At 42.6% G+C, this 22,902-nt stretch overlaps 1 protein-coding gene across 2 annotated transcripts in view; it reads right to left on the bottom strand.

Moving 5' to 3' along the window:
- ALAD (aminolevulinate dehydratase) overlaps window positions 1-22,902 on the bottom strand; it is an 87,680-nt gene that overhangs the window by 42,767 nt on the left and 22,011 nt on the right. The window contains exons 2-3 of one of the 2 annotated variants that reach the window (XM_078642102.1): window positions 22,789-22,895; window positions 2,959-3,111 (exon numbers count right to left, since the gene is read on the bottom strand). In XM_078642102.1, coding sequence (XP_078498228.1) covers window positions 2,959-3,071 — 113 coding nt within the window. In that variant the 5' untranslated portion in view covers window positions 3,072-3,111; window positions 22,789-22,895. The remainder of the gene's footprint in view (window positions 1-2,958; window positions 3,112-22,788; window positions 22,896-22,902) is intronic. The other variant, XM_078642101.1, reaches the window with a different exon arrangement.

The raw sequence follows: 22,902 nt of genomic DNA, 5'->3' as shown, positions 1-22,902 counted from the left end.
ACTCTCTTTCGATCTCCACGTCTCGACCGTAGCAGGAAAATGCTTCGGCATTATTAAATCCCTGAGAAAGTTCTTTGATTTCTTCCCGCTTGACTCCAGAAAAACTATTGCGGTAGCCCTTATACTCTCTCGAGTAGACTACTGTAATGGCCTCCTGGCAGGGACCAAAAAGTCCACCCGTTCGAAACTTCAAAGTGTTCTGCACACTGCTGCCCGTCTTGTCCTTAAACTTCCACGCAAATCCTCAATTTCCACCGCTCTTAAATCCTTGCATTGGCTCCCCTTGCACAAGAGAATACTTTTCAAAATTCTCACTGTAGCCTTCCGAGCCTTCAACAAATCCGGTCCGTCGTATTTGACTAGACGCTTCCCTCATTACACTCCGGGCCGCTCCCTCAGATCCTCACAAGAAAATCTCATGACCCCCACCAAATTCAATCTGAAGTCTAAAGGTGGAAAAACGCTCAGCACCCTGGCTATTAGAGCCTGGAACAGCATGCCAAGGCACCTCAGACTACAGACGCTTGAGAAGCCTTTTAGGAAGCTCCTCAAAACGTGGATTTTTAATCTCTCTGACGACTGGACTAAAGCAGCCATCTAGCCCCCCCCTCTCTCTCTTTGCGATCTGGTCTTAGGATTTACAGCGCCAAGATGCTCCCTTCGGAGCGAACGTCTGCGCTCTAGAAATACCCTTCCAAATTCCAAATAGGGTGTTGCGTTAAGCATTGCATTCTTTTGACTGCAGAGTGTCTGATTGCTATGTTACGCACTACGCTATTTTTACATTGCCCGATTCTAGCATTACAAACTGTATGACATGATATTAGGAGTACAGGAGAATGTTTGAAGTGCTCATTATTATCGCCAGAACTTACAAGGGCTGGCTGGCTTAACAACCAGACAGAAGAAATATTACACAACCTGATATGTCAGATTTATATTGTGTGCTCTTATCGCATATCTTTTTACATAAAGTTTATACTTGATTTTATAAAACTTGTGTGGAGTCTATTGGTGGTGTCATCATTGGATTATTGTGAGTGTGGTTGCAAATACTTTACACATTTGCCTTGAAGATAAGCCTGGCTGCTCGTGCCAAGCTACCGAGTGGGTAAGCGGGGCCATCTAAGAAGGTGACCTTCCTTTCCCCGATGTTGGAACCCGGGTCCCTACTAGGCCTAAGGTACCTACCTCAGCAAACCAGGGATCCTTGGTCTAACATACGGATAACTAGGATTCCATCAGTGACGTTACACACAGAGGGTGACGCGAGGGTATGATTTGATAACTTCAAGTGGATCCAAGCTGTGAGTGGGTTGGAGAAGGGAGTTTCTTCTCTATACTGAGGGTAGGTAGATACATTGCGGATTGTTTCGGTGTAGGTTTCTTTAGTCATTCTACTTATCATAAGCGCTTTAGAGCAGTGCTGAGAAAATATTGCTATACGTTTCACACTGCACATGCTTATTCAATATGAGTGCCTAGCTCGGAGCTTTTCCTTTTGCTGAACGGGAATGATTGTGATGTCCTATGACAGTTGTGTTGTATATGTTACATTAGCATGTATACTTTTCAATGTATTTGATTTTAATAAACAGATTTAAATATAATAACAACAAGGGTGCACACCTTGCTGATGTGATTTGCAGGTCGGAGGTTAGAGTCAATCAAAAACAAATTCAATAGATGCGAACAAGAAACAAGCATTTGCAATGCTCAGAAGTGAGTGCCGTGCTCTCCATGCCACTGGAATCAAGCTATCTAGGCTGATGAGGGCTGAAAGTCCGAAACCGGTCCTTGGATGCTTGTTTCCAGCCCAGGGAAGACCTGGCTTGGCAGTTCGGGCTGGACTATTCCCATGGGGCACAGGGTCAAGACTGATTTGCATATGGCTGGGTTCAAACTGGAATGGCATGGTGAGCAAAAAACGATGGATTTAGGCACAGATCTCTGTACTGGGGTGAATGTATGACATTGTTCTGCATTCTGTCCATCAACTGTTGTTTTTGCATTCGTAGCTCAGGGTGTGTCACGCAAAGATGTATCGCAGTAATTTTCAAATAAAAAACGGCTTAAAATATTCCCAGGTTCCTGCGCTCTTCTCTTTAAAAGGCTTTTTCCCCCAGTAGAAATGAACACAGTAGCGGTCTCTGAGCTATACACGCTTTTCAACCTGTAAGCAAATAAAACTCATTAACTAGTTTAGGCATGCCAATTCAAACGTGTTTTTTTTGCGTGTTCGGTGTAATTAATAATGTTAAATAGTGCATTTTGATTTGATTTTGAAAAGGAAACAATTGTGTGAGCAGGAACTCTATGGCGTGGCTAACAAACGTCCGTAGTATCCCGGCTGCTCTAAAGTGAAAGCGCATATGGCGCGCTCAATGTAAGCAAAGTATGTCGCTGTGCTTAAGTAGACAAATAAATGAAGTTAGAGCAGAAGAGAAACGGAGTTGCATAGAAAGAAAAAAGCACACAAAGCCGTGAACCAACAAGCATTGGCCGCGCCGGGCAATGAAATAAATAAAACAAGAAAAGCAGACATCAAAGGAAGGGTGGGAGGGAATGAGCATATGGGGTGTGAGCGATAACGAAAGTTAATTGCTGTAAGAGGGGGGAGCAGGAAGTGAGGCCGAGAGCGCGCTGGCGAAAGCAGTCTGCTGCTTTCAAATCCATGCCAGATGCCAGCTTCGCGCTTGAATGCCTCACATGCACTGGCCATAAACCACATTCCAGAGGTCTTTGGTAGACTTTTCTTTTCCCCTTACTATAATCTCGCATAGCGATTGCTTACGCAATAGCTAGGCGAGGCCTAAAAAAAGCCTTAATGATTCCCCCTGAAGCTCAATACTGTCCCACAAATTAGGGTGCTGACTACAAATAAGTGCAAACACAATTAAGCTATACGCCAATAAAAAAAAGAAGTGAACAAGTAGAAATAATTCTGCACACACTTACGTTACAAAGATGGGGTAGATGAGGTTACTGGCACTGAACTGGGTGGCAGAGGTCTGCCAGCTCCGCAGCACTGGGTGGAAGTAGCCACCATGGAGGAGAGACTCTGTCTGCATTTCTCAAGTTTTGTAAGTTTCAATGGAGGCAATGTGGAATCTAGGAAAAAAAACAAAGACAAGTTTTACATAGAAGGCTAGCGGGTGGTGCAGTTCTGCATCAACAGTAGTTTGAGTGAGAGGTCAAACTAAGAAAGAGAAGCAAGGTGGGATGGAATATTGCGGGTCATTGTTATCGTCTGCTGCGACCCCTCCTGCAATCATCAGACCGCTCAGAACTTAAGCACAGGGTTGTATGGAACTAGGAGAAGCATAAGAAAATACTGATGGAGCCACTCCAATGCCTATTTCGCCACCACTTTCACCCACTCCATCGTATAATAATTCTGCATCCACACTCCAGTACTGTCAACTCCCATCTACTGCCTGATATGCAACCTAACAGAAAGGAAAGGGGAAGAAAACTCAAGAGATACAGTCAGGAAAATAGATCAATGGGGCACAAAGGAGACACTTGTTTTTATAACAATATACACTAAAATAAATAAGGAGAACATTCAGCAAGACATGTATAAGATAAAACTACAAAAATAACGCAAACAACTAATTGATAATGTTAAAACCCTGCTGCAAATCAACACATCAGTTAAATGGGTCCACACCCTAACAGGATTCTAATTGTGCAGTCTGCACAAATATAATCAGGTAAAGATTTGCACAAAAAAAATATGTGAACGGGACCTCTCTATCCCAGCCCACCAAAAGTGCCCAAAAATTCAAAATGTTTGCAATTTACTCTGAGAAACTCACATAGCCACACTCCAAATAAAAACGTAAGACATATTCAACAACTTATAATAAAAAAAAAATGTACAATTAGAATCCTGGTGACTTTAACTGACAGTTTGTCTGAGAAAACGTCAACCGATAACCGATCTGGAACTAACTGAAACAACCAAAAATGCTAGACCTGCAAAAGGGAGATACAAAGCAACGAGCCACATCAAACTGGACCCAAGCTATCATTAGATTCACAAAACAGAACAAAAAAATCGAGCTTTGACTAAGTTTATTCCAGAATGGCATAGTAGTTAGTATGAACATCCATACCCCTCTCATATTCAAACAAAGATGTAAAAACATGAAATGTGCCGGTGCTCCACCTTACACTTTGCTACAGATGTAGGCACCTGATAACCCCTGCAGTCCAATCTAAGTGCACTTTACATATCAAGGATTTTGTAGCCCAATATTACATAGCCTTGCTTAAAGCACTAGAAAGCTGGTAAACCTTCCCATCAACCAGGTCCCAGATTCTTAAATTTGCCAATTTCAACCCTGGCCTTTTTTTTTTTCAGACTACATCTGTGTAAGTGGTCCAATCCCACAGTTAAAGTTTTATCTTGTGCTGTCTAAAGGAACCCAAAATATCCCATTGGGCTTGGCAGAAAACAAAACTGCGCAAAACCAAATATTGGTCTCAAATATTGCGGTAGGTAAGCAAACGGCATACTGAACTATAATTGATGCCCAGGCCTTTAGGTATACAGGGCATCCCCACTGCACAACTAAACAAATTAGACAACCTGATTATTCTGGCTTTTCTACAAACTTGCAGTTCATCTCACCTTATTTCTGCAGACTGCCAAGATGGTGGAAGCTTCCCAGAAGACCAAACCACACTTGCTAAACTTTCTATGAATGGTACCCAAAAACGCAGGTTTTATCTTCGGAGATTAGCTAGGGTGAAATCCAGACCGTAAGGCTTGTAATATTTCTACAAGTTTGTAGCACAGTGGACTTCAGTCAGATAAAATAACTGCACGGTTTGTATAGGGATGAAGTGTGCGTGGTGGCTTATGCAATTCATTTAGGACTGCACCAAATCAATTTTTTTTTTTTAAATCCAGACCGTCCACGGAGCCATTCCCATGTCTCCAGCCCCATGCATCAGTAATACAAAAGCCAACTTTCTTGCCTGATAAAACGCTTTTTGGTTGTCCCATACCTATGCTACATTAAAAGGATTGACAGAATCAACAACCTTTAGGAGTGCATGTTCTGCTTCAAGAAACTCTATCAAACAATCCTTATATTCTATAATTGTTTATGTTCTCGTCACTCAAAATATGGAATTAGACGAGCACCAGGAATTTCTGTCCTTTCTCATGGTACATGTGTTAAGAATATTAGGCGGGTCATGACGTTCAGGATGTTACTTTCAGGAGTTGCTCGAGCCAGCTATCCACAAATCCTGGGATAAAAGCAATTAAAGCGTCCCAAAACATTGGGATAATTGAATGCCATAGCATGAATACCAATGTCGTTATATGGACTCCTCAGAACATATGCAAAACCGTAATCCAAGCATTAATCACATCTTGCAGAGACCATGGAAACATTATGTGGGCATTCCAATCTAACTTACAAAATGTCTGTAAATAGTTGAAAACTCTGCTACTTGGCTTATATTGAACCCATCAGCTCGCGCACCCATCTCAGAGCATCTAAACAACTTGCACTGGCTCCCTATATCGGGGGTACACTTGCTTCGATTACCTGGAATGACATTTGAAGTCACGGGTTAGAAGTGTTTGAGCAATACAACTTCAAGTATTGACAAAAGCATAGAAGAACACACATAGGCTGCATGACGTGGTCACTGGTATCTTACTGTTGTTTAATACAGCGGATGTTCCTTCTACGCCCCATGCCACTCGCAGCATAAAGTAAATTGTGGAGTCTTTAATCCTTTGTTTGTTCGCATCGTTTTATGTAACTTACGTCATTGACTTTGGATGTTAGTATGTCCATCACTGCAGAGTTTTTCGACATTCCCACATTTTCATATATTTTATTAGAACTCATGGCCTTTGAGCATGGCCAGAAATAAAGCCCCACAAAGTGAGGGTTTTGGAATAAAGGAGTTTAAAAGAAGGACTAACCCTAACATTTTAACAGCATTTTTTAATTCAGGGATCTGTGCGCTAAAGTTAGTATTTCTACATCTTTAGTGAGAAACTGAAAGAGATAAAGCTGCTAAAAGGCTTTTTGCAGCAATCACAAGATGATGGACGGAGTGCTGAAACTTTTCAAACACTCACCTCTAGTCACAGAACTTGGTGAAATCCATTGTTCTTTTGCTCACCCTGCTACCCCAGTTTGCACCCAACCATATGCAAATCATCCTTGACCCTGCTCCCCATGGGAACAGTCTTGCCCGAACTGCCAAGCCAGGTCCTCCTTGAACTGGAAACAGGCATCCGGGTTCGGTTTAGGGGCATAACCTCTTATCAGCCAGGTTAGCTGGAATCCATTGGCACAGCAAGCAAGGGGCCCATATCTGGACATACCCATGGCCACTTAGGGTGAACATAGCAAACTCAAGATGATGAACGGATTGCTGAAACTTTTCAAACACTCACTTCCAGTCAAGAGATCTGGGTTAAATTAATGTATTTTTTAATCTCCTTGCCACCCCAGTTTGGACCCAGCCATATGCGAAAGACTCTTGACTCTGCATTTTGCATTCATTGTATAGCTAATCCAAATAAATAGCCTCGTTGATCGTAGTGTCACAATTCTCATAAATCCTACTGTTTAAACTAGCTACTTATGGAGCTGCAAACAAGAGCTCCTTTGATGTGAATTTTCTTATGTATCTCCCTTTGACCTTTCTGTCAATTACGTTCATTGTGCTTCATGTGATTTGTTAGTGAGTGGGTTTTTCCTAGAAGACTCTTGGTAGATGCACTGCGCACAAGATTCAATAATGGTCCAGGAGCAACAGTAGAAGCTGTGGGTGAACTCACTACCAGGACAAACATTAACTAGTGGATTGCTAAGTGACAAAGTCTAGGGGATATATTTCGCATTGATGCAATAACTGGAACTAAACTGGTCAGCGACTAATGCAGGTACCCTTAAAGCCCTAACATGTCTGTGAGCTATTTTTATCAGTGCCTCTATTTTTACCTTTGTTCTCTTCAATTTCAATTCAGAGTTCTTTATTTGTCTGACCTTACAGAGGGTAATAAGGTACGAGTCATCACTATTGATAAATCCATGAAATCAGGATTTAGCTGAAACTAATCATCATAGTGATCATTGATTCCCAGCAAGTTTGGAATTAACTCCTTCGCTGATCATTAGCAGAGGATCAGATGACCACCGCCAACAGAGCAAAAATGGTTAGTGGATTAAAAAACTGGATTATGTTTTTCAACAATTGTCAGCCGTAATTTGATTAACATGGGGATGAAAACAATGGTTTATAGTTAACAGGCCAACAAGTTTCTCAATGGAAGGGCTAGATTAAAATGGTAATGCTCCAAGGTGTGCAGAAAGCACCGCATTTAAAAACGGAGGGCTCTTCTTGTAGGAAGTCAATAAGAGGGATGGAGTTTATTCTCGTTTTAATATAGTAATTACTGGGGATTAAACTTGCTTCTTTAACTTGCCCATATTGGAACTTGTGTTTTAACCCCAGCTTTGACACTTGACGTAAAGCAATCACGAGGCCTGGCAAATCACTATTTCTCTGTGTCCAAAATGTAAATATGTGAATTGTAATGTAAACACGTGTAATGCAAACACTTATAACCCCACTTTGTGTACAGGATTGGGAGTAATCCTAGGTGGTGCTTCCTGATCCCCATAAAACCAAAATAGTCACAAACCAACAGGGAGAATACCCGACAGATTTGGACAAAGGCGCAAAGTCCGAGTAATCACACCCCCACCCAGTTCTCCTGCCTTAAACAACCTGGTCAACAGTAATCTCTAGAAATAATATTGTAAATGTTTCTACATATAGTTTACAAGCTGTGTGTAAGAGTAGGCACTTCAAAAATCTCGGGGCTAAGGTAGTGCAAAGGCAAGAAAGTTGTCTCATGTCCAGCGTGGGAACCTATATTGATATTGCAGAAGAAGGCAAACAGAGGTCTCCTCTTTCACTATATTCATCTGCCAACATTCCTGCAAAGTCATTATAGCACCAGGATTCCAAGTAAAAAAAAAAAACCTAGTTGAATCAACAAGTGGCGCCTCGGAGCCATTTTAAACATACCAAAGACTCATTCAGCCAATTTCAAAAGGATCCTACAGGCCTTCCTTTAAACTGAGCAACAGTCAACTCTGCACAGCCAAACACAGGAAGGGGGAAAAAAAAAATATATATATCACACCATGAACGTCAAGTACACTTCTGACAGAGCTTGCCACTTTTCTGTATTGCCCATTTCATCTAATACACTGCTTGAGCTAGGAAACAAAAGAAGGCCTAAAAGCGCTCCCTAAGAAAACACATAGGTAACTGGATAATACCCAGAATTATGCCAGGTAACGCTTGAAGTAGTTTCATGGACCACCCCTGAACCAATCAAAGCAGTCCGGTGTTAGATGGGGTTGCAGCTGCTACTGGAGCATATCAACCACTTTTCACAGCATGGCCTGATCTCTCAATGATGCCAATATATGTACAGCTCGCCCTCATAGAGCACCAGTTGCACACCTGAGACCTATGTGAGATTTAAGGCCTTTTTCTCCAGACCACTGCTGGAGTTCTGGTCAATGACTAGACTTCCAGTCCTGGATTTTGGGGCTGGGAGTAAGCTGGGTCAGAGGCCTCCACTGCCATTCTGTAGATCAGGAGATCTATAAGGGCCTTATGTGTATAGTGGGAGACGATTGAGTCCTGTGGGATGTCCCTACACCCTTGTTCTTCAATGCTGGTGGCTTGCCTCAATGGGGCCTAGAGAGGGTCCACAATACAAACTCTAAATTACCCTGGGGCCAGTGACATCTTTCGCAAGCTCCAAGTCTCTGCATATCTTTGAAGACAGACCCGAAGCCTAGGGGAGGATATACTGCACCTCGGTGTAGAAAGAGAGCGAGTATTAGCACTCAGCAGTTGCAGGAGTGAGATTGCATGCTCCTCTAGCTTTCCAACATCTTCCCTAAGTATGTGGCTGGCTTTCCGTCTGCAGGAGACAGTCACCTTTGTATGTAATGCTCCCTACTGTTTGGGTGTAGGGCAGATCTTGCACCTTCATGCATATTATGCACTCAGGAGAAAAAAAAAAAAAAAAGGAAGAAAGGTTTTACCACGCTATACTAGCAAATGCTACAGGAACCAAAGGTACAGCAGTATGCGACGGTGCTCAATACAAATGTCATGTAGGTTAGGTGGTAACAAAGGAAGTTTACACGCAAATGCAACTGGCAGAACATAGGCAGAAACTGATCACACTTACATTCAGAAAAAGTAATGTAACACTACGATAGAGGGCAAGCTTTTACCGCAATGTCTCAACCATTAGAGAACAGTCATCAAAAAAACACACTTTTGCACACGTACGATGTAACACAAAACATTCACATTGCTAATGTGGGTTGGACAACAAGGAAACTTTAGGAGCTCATTTGCGCAACTTGTACACCCTAGTCACAAAGAAAGTCAACTTGATACTCTAGAAAATGTCTGCAGCAAAGAAGAGGAACAATTCTCAGATGCATAAAGGTCCCTGTGCAGGAATGTAATGTTTCAGAACAATAACACTTTCTATCAATGCAGTGCCAGGTGATCGGAGTAACCAGAATGTGCAGAGTTTATCAAGTGTGCCGTTTTACAAAACGTATACCACATTAAAGGTGTGCAACGCCCAGAAAATAAATACAATTTAAGAACAACATTGTTTTTAATGGGGGATTACTGTTCTGGAGCTCCGTGGTGGGCAGTGGAAAAAAGGGAGAAGAGATAGAGACCCAGCTTGCTGGACAGACAGACAGACGCACTCAACGAACTAATGGAGATGTCTCTGGTTTAAGCACTTGGAGCCACGTATTGTTGGACAACTATGTTACCAATGACCCAAATTAAAATCGAGGTAGTCCAGGCAGTCTGCCATCTTCAGAGCACTGCTTTGCCCTGCCATGGTACAGATAGCAACTTCAGGCCATCACCAAATCACCGTATCTAGACATTAAAATAACATTCCAGGCAAGTTATAAAAATACAAATATAGACACAAGGTTCCCTGGTGACGTCATAAAGTGGCTGATATATTTAAAAGTGATTCCAAATCCTTAAAGATCATTCCTGCCTGAGACCCCATTTTAAAGTCCAGCGTGTGAGATCAACGAGGCGGGCCTGCAGTGTGTGGTGTGCAGCTCAGTCTGCAGCTGTAATGTGTGATCTGCTGCATCACTGACAAGGCTACGGTGACTTCATGTCTGTATACACAAAGGGCCTTGCAGACAGGTGCCTTATCAGTACAGGTTCTGTGAAACCCAAACAACCAATCTTCTCAACCTCTAGACACTAGCAATTCAGCTCAGGGTAGCTGACCTTGCAGAGGGAAAGCGCAGAGAAAGCAAAACCTGGTTCAGACGGTTGGTTTATGCTCTGCTGAGTTAGCAAAACCGAGGGTTTGTATTTAATCCAATTTAGTGCATAACAGCTTCCCTTTCATAACACGCAGTGAAGAGGCACTCAACAAGAGATAACCGCTGTCCCCTGTCCAATTCTCAGACATTCCTCCACACCAGCCAGATCCTAGTCCAAACAAAAACTTAAAAGATTAGATCCTTCGTGGAAGGACTTCTAAGTAAAAATACCCACTCTAAGAGAACGACAAACGAATGCAAACTGGTAACATTAGCCTGCGCCTCATTGCCGTTAGCTTTTGAAACCCAGGTGCAGACCAGATGGAGGCCTAGACACCTTTCCGTAACACCAAACAACCCAAGTAAAAATTAAAACCACTGATGCTCCTCAGTTCCCCCTCACACCAGCAGAGCATGTCATAAAGGGGAGGCAGAGTAACTTATCTTTGGTCTTATTTTGCTTGTTATGGAATACCTCCACATCAACACTTAGAGAGTGGAATATGCTTCATTGACTGGATTGGTGCAGGGCAGGAATACCAGGATGTGCCTATGTCCTGAGCAGAAGCTGGTGGTGCTTCTAGTTTGAATAGTTGATGTCCTACTATATGTGCTACTCCTCCTACTTGGCTCTCTCCTACAGATTACAGGGGGGTGGGCATCTCCTGGATTTCGGTAGTTTTGCACCCTGTGCAATTCCTCTCCTTAAATACTTTGATTTCCCTAACAAGTAGGTGTGCAGCATCTTATCAGGAGAGATTGCTTGCTTTCAGAGAATGGAGCATGGCTTGCTGCTTTGGTATGGCTTCAATTGGGTATGGACTGCGACAAGGAAGAGGTTCAGGAGGTTATGACCCAAGTACTCACCATTAATATTCATTACCACGAAATCCCTTCATACCAGCATCGCTGCATCCCTCAGGCACAGTACTCTGTGTTGTACTGGTATATGACAGGATGTGATGTGGCTCTGTCAGCACTTTGCTGCGACTGGTAGGGGAAGAGCTGGAGGAACAGAAATCTGAGGTAGGAAGTTTGGGTGACCTGTTTGGGTGTGGTGGCCAGGCCCCGAATATGTCAGCAAAGAGACGAGGAAAGGATAGTAGAGCGGTGAAGGGTAATAAGCAAGTAATCAAGCCATCACTCAACAAAGTTACACCACCGAAAATAAACTGAAGCCCTGCACTGAGATCACTTCACTCGTGAGTACAATATTGTGAGGCTCAAACTGTTGTCAGCCCCAGCGACAAGTGAACATGTGTTTAAGTAGGAATCCTGTGAGGTCCCAGAAGCCCTTGCTTCGTTCAACAAGAGATCCCATCACCTCCACAGATTTTCCAGTTCTTACTCCCGGATCGATACATCATTTGAAACTTTTCCTGTGCAGGCATATTATGGAATTTACTTAAAAACACTTGTTGAGCAGCACACAGGGAAACCGTCCCAGAGATTCAGAGCCAGTCAAACAAGTTGTGGGCAAACCAAACATTCCTGTTTTCAGATCCAGGTGAATTGTGCAAAACACGAATTTGACAGAGGCAAAACTCCAGCTAAGTCTTGCAACACTTTAAAGAAACACGCATCGCTTTTTAATGCCAAATTGGAATCGTGCCAGGGAACAAGGCCGAAGCATGTGCAACCTCAGGGTCCCAAGCACACGAATCACCCTGCACTGGGTCCTATCACAATAACGCAGAAGAGGCAAAGATGGCAGAACTGATAAGGAGGCGGCAGGAGGGGGCACTCGATAGCGCTATCTACCCCCGTTGACAGCTTGAAACATCCCTTGGTCCCTCCGCCGCCTTATTTAGGACTCCCAGCCACACCCAGCCTCTGGGGAGGCAGAAGCCTCCCTCTACGGCGCTGCGCTCCGAGATAACCAGGCCCTCTGCCCTCAGCACTGGGAGTTACTGCATCACAGAAACTAAGATATTGCCAGGGAGACGCCCGTCGCCGAGCTGAAAGGCGAATCCCATTCCGAAACTTGCTCGGTGGCAGGTGCCTCAAAAATAAGGGCCATCTGCTCGCAGTACATACTTTTAATTGGAAAAAAAAAAGTACTACTGGCTTTCGAATACTGTAACCTGAAGACAAAGTTTAAACACACAACGACCAAAAATAGAAACAGGCTAACTAAAGTAAATAAAAATGTATTTGTAAAGTAAGAGCCAAGAAAATTGGCACTGAGGAGCACTTTTTTGCCAGCAGACTGTGCACTTGCAATCCGGGATAAAGGCACTCACTCGCAGTGCAAAATAACTACTCACTGAAGTGGGCTGACCGCTTGATGCGTTATGCTGTGGTGGGCGGAAGCAAACTGTAAATGCACAGCTGAACAGAGAAATGACTGTAAAGGGATGTGCAAAAGCCCCAGTTTGCATGTATTATACGTATGCATGTTTTTACTATGATTTTTGTTTATCACATGAGGTTCACTAGACAAGTAAAGATGTCTCTAGGCGAGACCTGAAAATGAATATTTTAGCTTTTCATTAATGTATTATAACAAAGTTCAGATAAAAAGCACACTGCAGCCATGTCCAACATTGCTCCCATCTCAAGGGGAGAAATTACTCATCTTACTTCAAGTTTTAGTTTCAAGACGAAGGATCTAGTTTCTTGGTGGCATGGCTACTTGTGTATTGGAAACCGAGATGTATTTGCTTTTCTCCACTCACAATAACTGACCTCTGCCACGCTGGAGAACGAACTGAAGTTATTGAAAGAACCTTGCAAACTTGAGGAAGCACGGCTGGAGAGGGAGAGAGAGAGATAAAACAACAAGTCCTAATTTTTGATGTTCAAAAATTATCTACTGGCAGAATAAATCTTCCCCTTGACCGGATAATAATCATTTTCCTGTATACGTCAGAAAAGGCAACTAGCATACGTGTGAGTAAATACAGCACTTGATGACGTCTTCACAAGCCTTTTTAACCACAGAGACCATGTACAATAAATTTATCGGTAGTGAAGCCTCCTAAAAGTGATACAAAAGAGGTACGATAAAAGGCAGCAGCAGTGCACTCTTCCATTAGCACAAACGACAGAATAAATCAAATACAACGAGCAGCAACACAAGCTTCACACAACCGCATGAAGAGGTAGAAAAGAGCACAGACTACAGCCGGTGGTGTGTTCCTTTACTCACACACAGCTGACAAGCATAAGGTGATGCAAGTTTGCCAAACGGGATACAATGCAGAACAAGCATTGGAAATGCAATAGGTCTCGCATTAGGAAAGTTTGAGCAATTGGTATTGTAAATGACAATTTTTATATTTATGTGTTGGTTTTGAAAATAGCAAAAGTAATAGCTTTGTCAGTTACAATGTCAATAGTTTTAACTTTCGCAAATGTGACACATATAGCATTTGTAATGCAATGTGTGTTGTATTTACGTGACTTAGATGTATTGATATTGCAAATAACAATGGCTTTTAATTTTGTAAATAATACTTAAATAAAATGTATTGTAATTTATAATGGCAATAGCTTAAACGTTTGTAAATAACTTTTGTGAAGATTATGTTCAGTGTATTTTATTGTGACGAAAATCCAAGAACATTGCATTTGCACCTACACACACACACACACACACACACACACACACACAGATGTGGTGGTGGTGGATCTGGGGGATATGGTGGTGGTGGATGTGGTGGTGGATGTGGGGGTGGATGTGGTGGATGTGGGTGTGGTGGATGTGGGTGTGGTGGATGTCATGGTGGATGTGGTGGTGGATGCGGTCGTGGTGGTGGATGCGGTGGTGGATGTGGTGGTGGATGTGGTGGTGGATGCGGTCGTGGTGGTGGATGTGGTGGTGGATGTGGTGGTGGATGTGGAGGTGATGGGGGATGTGGATGTGGTGGTGATGGTGGATGTGGTGGTGGATGCAGTGGATGTGGTGGTGGTGGATGCGGTGGATGTGGTGGTGGATGCGGTGGTGGTGGTGGATGCGGTGGTGGTGGTAGTGGATGGGGTGGTGGATGTGGCGGTGGATGTCATGGTGGATGTGGAGGTGATGGTGGTGGTGGTGGATGCGGTGGTGGTGGATGCGGTGGTGGTGGATGCGGTGGTGATGGTGGATGTGGTGGTGGATGTGGTATGACATTTTTATTATATACAGAGGGGTACTTATTTTGTACCAATCACTGACCGATGTTAATGTAAGGGTTGTAGATGGTGGGTTGCGCATGCCTTGTTTTCATTTCCATTATAATGACAATAATCCTTTCTTTGACCCTGTGCTCAATCAACGTGGACTGTATTCTAGTGAATACGAGGGGCTTAGATAAAGAAATAGGAGAGGCGAGGAGGAAGGGAAACTGGGGTAAGGAACAAGCGACGGAGGAGAACAAGACGGAGGGCATTGCTGGGGGGAGGAGAAATGCGACACGGCGGGCAGGGGAGGGGGTGGAGCGGGGAGAGCGGCGATGGGGGTGTGAAGGTCTCACATGAGGGGGCGTGGTATCTTAAGTCGTGTTGCTTTGGGAGGCAAGATTAAAAATGTGTAAGCACATCTCTTTCGTAGGGAGTTAAACAAAGTTAAAACAACTGGCTCCAAAGGTTTTGCTCAAGTCTGTGTGAAGTAATTAGCTGTCTGCCTCTGCTTTCTTCCATTGCACTGGAAAACAGAAACAATGCTGGCCCTCAAGGTAATTTTACCTCGCAATTTATGAGAATACAAACAAGGGAGAAACCTTTTGTTTGTATGGGTTATTTTATTTAAACCCTTTTTATCATTTTTTGATCATTTTGAGAAACATTTTTATGGGTGAGAAAAAAGAAAAAAAAAACACTAGTTACAAACATTTACAATATTTACAACTATCATAAATGCAAATATCATACAACAATCAATAACTAACATATATACAGATGAATCCACAATTATATACAAGCTTCTTTTACAAGAGAAAACAACAACAATTCGACCATCACAAATAATCAATCTTTGTGAAGATTCAAATCATTAGAATGCCCCACCAGGGTCAAAAAACAGAAAAAGGCAACAATAAATTGAATTAGAACTCTTCAATCAGTTAAAGTTGACAAATAACTTAAGGCTTTGCTACATCAAAAAATGCCTATTTGCCGTTTTGCCGACGCGTTTCGAATCTGGATACAATCTCAGATTCTCTTCAGGGCTCTGTCATTGTGGTATTCTACAAAAAGAAAGGAAGCTTGTTTTAACCACCATTTATAAATTTGGGTCCCCTATCAAAACAGAAAGTCGCAGGGTTTTACCTTCTCGTATGGATAACGCGGTCCCGCGGTCCAATTATTCAAATGAGATAGGGCTTTTGATTAGGCAGAAGTTCTGTTAAAAGAATATGTGAATGGGAATTGGTTACCAGACCATTCAGAGACACACCGTTCGAGTGGTTCCACAACTGAAAAGCACACAAGTCATACCTTAAGTTCTGAAACACGGGGACGCTACTGTTTCCCTTCGCAATATGAATTCTCCGCTGACAAATCAATAGCGCTGCCGCCTGGAATGCAACAGACAAGGGCTGTACTTAACACAAGTTGCTTTACTGTAAAGACTGTTTACGGAGTTACAGTTAATTGCAATGGGACATACCTGGAGGTCTTAATAAGGAGCAAAAGATGATTGTTGCGCCGATCCCAAGGGTCCTTTGCTATCGGGCGGGGAACAGGCTGGAATTGCCTCCGCGGCGTGCCACAGGGCGTGCTTCAATCGCGCTAGTTTCTAGAAGAATTATCTTGAGTTATTAAGCGCAAAACCGCCGTGTTTTCTCTACTAAAGTTTAAGGACACGCTTGCACCCACCTCACTTTCCAACTGATGGGCCAGGAAATGCGAACTCATAGGTGGAAACCCACCATGTGAGGTTCCTACATCATAGCAAACCCGCCGCTCGGCATTGTGGTCCATGTAGTTTCTCAGGCATGCAAAAAGATATTACAGGCGAGAAATCTCTGATAAAGAGTTGAGCCCCGTTTGGGTACTGTTGAACTTGAGTATCAGATACGCTTCTTTCTTTAGTAACATTTGGTCACTATTTACCCCCAAAGTAGGTTGATTCAGATTGAACAGCACAGTCCACTTGAACTCGTTTTCCCCATGATTGTGATCAATGAAATGTTGAACAAGGGGCGCTGTGAGCACTTTGTTCTTAATGTGTGACCTATGTTGCGTCATGCGTGTGTTGGCTTGTTGATTTGTCTTGCCTATATAGATTTTAGGACAAGGACAAATGATGGCATAAACCACATTTTTGGTTCTGCAGTTGGTGAAATTCAAGTGGGTCCACATTGTGGTAGTATGGCGGAAAATTTTCCCTTCAATGGTTGTGTCACATGCGACACAATTTCCACATCTGTGGTGACCCTCAATTGGTTTAAGACCCCATTTAGACAATAGGTCGCTTTTCGGTTTTGATGTTCTGATGTCTGCGCGGACTAATTGCTGGCCAATATTCTGGTTTTTTCTAAAAGCAAATATTGGACGGGGGAACGGCATTCCCAGATCTTCTAGCAAATGCCAGTGTTTCAGAACCATCTGTCTTATTTTATGGGTTTCTGCACAAAATGTGGTGACGCAGACTAAACTCTCAAGTTCACGTTTATTTTTTGTCTCAAAGAGGCATTCTCTAGGTGTATAACGCGCCCTCTTAAAAGAATGTTTCAATAATTTTTTGGGGTAACCCCGTTGCACCAATTCGTCACAGAAATGTTGGCCATGTTGCTCAAACTGTTCAACTTCTGAGCAATTTCTCCGGATCCGGAGGAGTTGCCCATATGGCAAGTTCGCCCTCAAATTTCTCGGATGCGAACTGCCATAATGAAGGATGGTGTTTTTATCCGTTGTCTTCTTAAATAGTGATGATTTCAAGGTACCTCCCACATTACTTATCTCTAAATCAAGAAAGGTCATTTTGACGTTACTTGAATCAAGTGAAAATTGTATGTCATGATGTCTTGAATTTAACCAGTGGTGAAAGTTACTCAAGTCGGAGTGGCTCCCCTGCCACAGGAGCCACACGTCGTCGATGTAACAATACCACTTTTCAGTTGTGGAACCACTCGAACGGTGTGTCTCTGAATGGTCTGGTAACCAATTCCCATTCACATATTCTTTTAACAGAACTTCTGCCTAATCAAAAGCCCTATCTCATTTGAATAATTGGACCGCGGAACCGCGTTATCCATACGAGAAGGTAAAACCCTGCGACTTTCTGTCTTGATAGGGGACCCAAATTTATAAATGGTGGTTAAAACAAGCTTCCTTTCTTTTTGTAGAATACCACAATGACAGAGCCCTGAAGAGAATCTGAGATTGTATCCAGATTCGAAACGCGTCGGCAAAACGGCAAATAGGCATTTTTTGATGTAGCAAAGCCTTAAGTTATTTGTCAACTTTAACTGATTGAAGAGTTCTAATTCAATTTATTGTTGCCTTTTTCTGTTTTTTGACCCTGGTGGGGCATTCTAATGATTTGAATCTTCACAAAGATTGATTATTTGTGATGGTTGAATTGTTGTTGTTTTCTCTTGTAAAAGAAGCTTGTATATAATTGTGGATTCATCTGTATATATGTTAGTTATTGATTGTTGTATGATATTCGCATGTATGATAGTTGTAAATATTGTAAATGTTTGTAACTAGTGTTTTTTTTTTTCTCACCCATAAAAATGTTTCTCAAAATGATCAAAAAATGATAAAAAGGGTTTAAATAAAATAACCCATACAAACAAAAGGTTTCTCCCTTGTTTGTATTCTCATAAATTCGGAGGTAAAATTACCTTGAGGGCCAGCATTGTTTCTGTTTTCCAGTATTATAAGGTCCAGCTGACCCTCTGTCCCAGGACCAAACTCCGCTTTTCTACAAATTCTTCCATTGCACTGGCATCTAGTTGTTAGGCTCAGATGGCTTGAACAAAAGACGGGCTGATGGTCTTTTAAATCAGGACTTTGTTTCTGCCCAGCTGGATGTTAAAATAAAGCCCCCTCCCTTCCACGCAGGTTAATACAGACAAATGCCGGCACTGCTGAATGATGTCCGAGCGTCCGAAAACGACACCAGAAGAAATTCAGCATGTTTTACTGAGCCAGAAATATCCGCCACATAACCCTTCTCTCCAACACTGTTTGGAATCGATCGGCTGATTTGTAAAATTACAAGTGGTCAGAGGGATAAATCGGACGGCAAAGAAGAAAAGGAACGCGAGGCTTAAGGAGATTAATGTAGGGATGGATTTGACAGAGAAAAACAGATATTTGAGATTATAACATTTCAAAGCAATGTGTCACTTGGAGATGGGGACATTAGATCCACAGAGTAGGAGAGAAAAGAAATGGTTTACTTTTTTGCTTTGGGTTTTTTTAGATTTGGGAATTTCGAGCATCATTTGCTTAATGTAAAATCGATTTTTAAAGTGGGGTCCGCAGCACCTACTCAGGGGGTCCTTGAAAATTAAACAATATAAACTTGCTGATAAAATAAAAATGCACATAAATAGCCACATTGAAGAAAAAAAAAACTCTATAAATGAAAATAAATGTGAAATTGCAGACAAAGAAATGAAGCTTGTAACTTGGCATGCTTGAGACGCCGCCGTGAAACTTAAAGTACGGCCGACCGGCCGTGAATAATTAGGGGGTAACATGTTTCCTTCAAAACAGAGGTCGTGCAAGAGGATGGAAAGGATAAGCGCAAGCTTCCAAAAACGCAAGGAAGCAGCTTTACTGGCTTCTCTCACTCACCATAACAAGTACAGCACGACTAGCAGGTGTGCAAGCATCCCTCACTTACACATGTACAGGATGGCCAACAGAAAGAAGTGTAAACGTCCTTCACACAGGCAGAGCGGTTTCAGTATGGGAGCACGTTCAAGCTTCTTTGACACACACACAGGGCACAAGTCCTAAAAAAATAAGTGGCAGGACTAACCTAGTTAATCAGTATGCACGTGACATCACAGCGCATGGCATCACGGCGTGGGACATCACAGGAAGGGGCACCATCAGAAGGGGCACCATCAGAAGGGGCACCATAACTTAAGCCATCACATATATGTTTAACATGTCTATCATGAGTACATTGGAGCACATTTCGAGTATACAGGAAACCATCCCGATTTAGGCAGAAGATTCACACTTATGTAAGCTACAAATAGAACAATGTTACCTTTTGTCAGCGTGAACTTCCTTTACCCATAGTACTTTACAAGAAATAATTGTGATATTGAAATTATTACAATGCCTCCTCAGGAGTAGTAAGCACTATATAAATGCTATTTATTTTGTGTAAATACTGTGAAAGACCAACACACCTGACTTTCTTACAGCGCATGCATATCTCCTAAACCGAGCCTGAACTAAGTGAAAAGCTGCCTGTTTAAAGTATGTGTGAAGTGCTAACAAGGTGTGAGCCTTTGTTTCCCCTCTGCTGCATTTACTTCTTGGTGTGAGGCTCCTGACTGGTGCCAGCCAAGAGACTCGAACAAAAGGAGGCCTGAGACCCATCAGATTCGGCCTTTATTATGGCCTCAGCATGACTCTTAACTAAGAAAGCACCCCTCCCCATCTGCGCGTTGTTGCGGATTGAAAGCAGGCAACCGCCTGTAGGTGCTGCTGAATGTGCCCAGGTGTTTGCAAATTACACCGGGACGAATTCTGCACATTTTTCAGTGGGGCCCAACTCCTTGGCAGGGCAGTGTCCACCCTGTGAAAATAGTGGGTTGACACCATCCACCCACGTGTACCCCCAACTTGTGTCCTGCACCCACACAATAGGTAAGAGCAGAGGCAGGAGAATGGGCTGTGGGAGTGGGGGGCATGAACGAGACAGCAGGATATTAAGAGATCAGATAGGTTGTACTGCAAAATGAGAACCACCATTTTTTTAAATATATTTCATATATAAAGGTATGTCTCATACAGAACTTCTTGTTCCCCGTTTATCATTCTTAGCAGCTGTAAATAACATTATTACTGTTATCCAAATTTAAAGTACTCATTTTATCCAACTTGGAAAAATGGAAGGATGATTTGGCCTTGTCGGAATTCTAACTTAGTTCAAAGCAGGTGTCAGTAGCCAGAGTTAAACTCAACGAGCCATCTTGCCAACTATTATCAAAACAACATTTTACACAACAAAGGGTCTACTGGAGCAGGCCGCGCCTCTCAGCCCACTAGATGCAGAGTTCTATTTTGCTCTATCCATTCCTGGGTGCTAGGTGTGTGTGTGTTAATGACAAGGTAAGAGTGCAATACTAAGCGTGCGAGAAAAGCAGGATGAAAATCATGGACATATCATGGGTAATATGCAGGGGAAATTAAAGCCTAAGGGGTTATAGGGAAACAGGGGCAGCGGAAACTGACAAGCAAAGGGGAAAGTGAAATCATCCAGTACCTTGCTGTTCAAGCCAAAGATTTTTTTTAAATGAAAACCTACAATCATACCTTCTCAGGTATTGCCCAGCGAATATGGAACGCCCTTGCTGCAGAAACTAGATTGATTCCTTCAACATTTGCTTTAAAAAGGGAAGTGAAAGCTTAACTGATTGATGAGCACGGCGCTGAGCTAGAAGCTTTTGTCTCCTACCATGGACCACCGATTAATTTGCTACTTGGTAATTGTATAGCCCCAATCCCTGCCTCTATTATGTTATTTTTTTACTTGCTGTTATTTCTATATATCATTGCTTTTCGCCCACAATTATCTACCTCTGTGTTCCGCAACTCGTATGTAAAGCGCTCGGATACCCACTAGACTTGGGTCATGTTCGGGCTATATAAAACTTTAAAAAATAAATACAATGGCATTGGATGACAAAGGGAATCCAGGGGCACATCTTATCTCTGACTGGCAAGAAAAAAAGAGAGACTGATCAATATGCTGGCTGGCAAAGGGAAATGGGCACATAAGGACCTGTCCGGGTACACTGGGAACAGGCACACCTGTGGACTGGTTATCACATCAGAGCAATGGCCTGTGAAAGGGAAATTAGGAGGCCACGATATTTGCAGGCAGAGTGAACTGAGTCATATTGTGACTTTGCCTGTTGCATGAAGAAAACAGAACAACAAAATGGCACTGGCTGGCATATGTAAATGGGGCAAATAGTGACTGGGATAAGGGGTATCAAGAGACAATAAAGGCAATGCCTAGCTTATGAAAAATACCAGAGGCACGTCATGGGCATGGATTGGCCTATTTGGGGGTAGTGGGGAGCGGAGAGCATGAACTTAATTGCAGTATATTGAAAACTTTCAAGTAAAGCTCTGATGTCTGAGCTTGCAAAGTCTGTGTAAGTAGAGGGCTGGTTCTGCTTCCGAAAGCCAGAGTTTGTGGCAATTGTGTAATTTGTAATTGTTCACTGGTTAGAACCTTTCCCAGGCATAAGAGAGTGTCTGCAAGCCAGGGTGTCAGTCTGCATGCACTTAAGAAAGTCTTCAGACACGTGGTATTTAGTATAGGGTTTTGGCGCCTCTCGGTGGAATCACACAAAGTGTGGAGTATGAATTAAATATAAGTACGGTGCGGAGAACCACTAAACTCCACAGTAACAAAGCCTGAGTTCTATACAAAATCTACTTCACTCCCCAGCACACGTCAAGTAATATAACCGTTTTCCCTACTTTAGTACAAACACATTGATTTTCATATCATGCAACAAGAATATGAACAATTCCTTTGGTTCTTATTTTCAAGCTTTTATTTTCTTTGTCTTGTATTTCAATTTCAACAGCCACAGCCAACACGTGTTTCGTCGCTATAGGGGCATGATCCTGCGACTTCAAGGCTGTATAAACATAAACACACAGAATACCTCTGTATTCACGGTTTTCAGACTTTCTGCATAGAATATATATCGTGCATTTATCACGTTATGGGATATGGATATTCAACACAAGGTCTAGCCCTTGTACTTAAAAATCGCCGTACACGGTGATGCTGAATTTCATTTTACATTTATGTACACAAGCTTCTTAGTCAGAGGTATATAATAACCCGAAAGCGATGGAGAGATATAAAGTAAGGGGCTCCAAATTGTTTATAACGATAAGTGCAACCTTATTGTCTAGGGGTGTCACACTGTGCGACGTGCTATCCTGAAATGGCTATTTTGGCCTGCACTGTGAAAAGTGCTTAGTGATTAAGTGGATGTGTATTGCTTCTAAAGTAAACCCTGTAGCCAATTCCAAGTGAACAGGTGAATGTGAAACGGAACGCAAGTGAGATTACCGCCAACCTATACCCAAAATAACTACCTCTATCTTTTAAAGCATCAAAATCTGTAAAGTGGATGAAGAGATACACGTATAAATAACTCAAAGCCAAACTACTTCATAGAGCGGTTTCTCAAACCAACATGATTAGTCCACCCTATATTTGAATGTTATTCACACCTACTTGAAATGTGGTGATACTTCCAACCCACATTGGGGTTCCGATTTATGTCGCGTTTCTTCAAGTTAACAGTCGAATCCCAAAGTGTCCTTTGCTATCCAAAACGGTTTCTGTGAA

This window comes from Lissotriton helveticus, chromosome 5_1, assembly GCF_964261635.1.
Source record: "Lissotriton helveticus chromosome 5_1, aLisHel1.1, whole genome shotgun sequence".
NCBI lineage: Eukaryota > Metazoa > Chordata > Amphibia > Caudata > Salamandridae > Lissotriton > Lissotriton helveticus.
This window is presented reverse-complemented; position numbering and strand designations above follow the sequence as displayed.